This window comes from Lycium ferocissimum, unplaced genomic scaffold (genome assembly GCF_029784015.1).
Source record: "Lycium ferocissimum isolate CSIRO_LF1 unplaced genomic scaffold, AGI_CSIRO_Lferr_CH_V1 ctg15617, whole genome shotgun sequence".
Classification (NCBI taxonomy): domain Eukaryota; kingdom Viridiplantae; phylum Streptophyta; class Magnoliopsida; order Solanales; family Solanaceae; genus Lycium; species Lycium ferocissimum.
Genome location: NW_026716143.1, coordinates 14,861 through 16,944, shown reverse-complemented (window position 1 = coordinate 16,944; position 2,084 = coordinate 14,861). Strand labels below are relative to the sequence as shown.

General features: G+C 41.4%; 1 protein-coding gene across 1 annotated transcript; it reads left to right on the top strand.

The window, feature by feature from the left end:
* Window positions 1-1,408: 1,408 nt before the first annotated feature.
* On the top strand, window positions 1,409-1,879 carry LOC132042482 (uncharacterized). The gene has a single exon (XM_059433008.1). It carries the CDS (start codon window positions 1,409-1,411, stop codon window positions 1,877-1,879), a length of 471 nt encoding a protein of 156 aa, XP_059288991.1.
* Window positions 1,880-2,084: the final 205 nt, after the last annotated feature.

The following is a 2,084-nucleotide window of genomic DNA, read 5'->3' as shown; positions in this document are numbered from 1 at the left end:
GTTGGACAAGTGGCAAATGCTATTAAGTGAGTTCGACATTCAATACGTTGCACAAAAAGCAGTCAAAGGGCAAGCACTAGCAGATTTACTGGCAGGAAGCCCAGTAGATGACAATCCCATACCTCTGTGGACTTACTTCCCGGATGAAGAAATAATGACAATTGAAGGCGAAGAAGGTGAAGATGAGTCAGGATGGAAAGTATACTTTGATGGAGCAGTCAACTTTAAAGGATCAGGAATCAAAGTCATCTTGGTTTCAAACTCAGGCCAATATTATCCAGTGGTGGCCAAGTTAAGATTCAATTGAACCACAACATGGTTGGATACGGAGCCTGTATCTTGGGTCTACGTTTGGACCTCTACATGGATGTGAAAGATCTCCAGGTAATTGGCGACTCAGATTTGCTAATTCATCATCTTCGAAGAGAGTGGGCCACTAAAAATGAAAAGATCATACTGTATGTTGGACTTGTCCAAAGATTGGCAGATCAGTTCCGAGATGTCAAGTTCAAACACATATCGAGAACCCAGAATGAGTTTGCTGATCCATTGGCAACGATGGCATCCATGATTCAGCATCTCGACAGCAGCTACATTGATCCTGTCAAAATTGAAATAAAAAATCAACCAGCCTACTGTGCTTTTGTAGAGGCTGAGGCTGATGGAAAACCTTGGTACGTTTACATTAAAATGTTCTTGGAGAAAGGAGAATATCCCGAAGGAATCACCTTAAATCAGAAGAGGACTATCAGGAAGTTAGCAAATGGTTTCTTCCTTAACAAGAATGTCCTGTACGAAAGAACTCCAGACTTGGGATTGCTTAGATGTGTTGACTCTGTCGAAGCTACCAAATTGATTGAAGAAGTGCATGCTGGAACCTGCGAACCTCACATGAATGGGTTCGTACTAGCAAAAAAAATCTTAACAGTTGGTTATTACTGGATGACTATGGAGAATGATTGTAGCAAATTCGTCCAAAAATGTCACAAGTGTCAGATTCATGGAGATTTGATAAAGGTTCCTCCAACAGAACTGAATGCTATGACGTCACCTTGGCCATTCGCCGCTTGGGGCATGGATGTCATAGGACCAATTGAGCCAGCTGCGTCAAACAAACATCATTTCATTTTGGACACCATAGACTACTTCACCAAGTGGGTGGAAACAACATCTTATTCATCAGTAACCAAGAAAGTGGTCACAGACTTTATGCGCAACAACATCATATGTCGATTCGGCATCCCAAAATCAATCATAACAGATAATGGGGCTAATCTGAATAGCCACTTAATGAAAGACATGTGTGCGCAGTTTCAAATCACTCACCGAAATTCAACTGCGTATCGGCCACAAATGAATGGGGCTCAGAGAAGCCGCCAATAAAAACATCAAGAAAATCCTCCAAAAGATGATTGATAACTACAAAGACTGGTATGAACAATTGCCTTATAAATTACTGGGATACCGCACCACTGCCAGGACTTCAACTGGAGCCACCCCGTACCTGTTGGCATATGGCACTGTAGCAGTAATACCAGCCGAAGTAGAGATCCCTTCACTTCGAATAATACAAGAAGTTGAGTTGGACGATGCAGAATGGATCCGCAAGAGATATGAGCAACTGATTCTGATAGATGAAAAGAGGATGATTGCTGTTTGTCGTGGTCAATTGTACCAACAAAGAATGGCGCATGCTTTCAACAAACATGTGAGAACTAGGGTGTTTCAAATCGGGCAATTGGTGCTCAAAAGAATATTCCCTAATCAAGAAGAATACAAAGGAAAGTTCGCACCAAATTGGCAAGGCCCCTATATGGTACGAAAGGTACTATCAGGAGGAGCCGTAGTACTTGCTGAAATGGATGGTCAAGAGTGGTGAAAAGCAATAAATTCAGATGCCATCAAGAGATACTACGTGTGAAGAAAAAGACAACTGCGAGGATTCAGAGTTTCCATAGTTTAGGTTTTCTTTAGTTGCATTCCATTTGCTTGTAAGTTTGCATTTTTCTTAGAAAACCAAATCCAAAATTATGTATGAATTACGTAAAGACCTGATTCCCTATACTTATAAGGGGATACGTAGG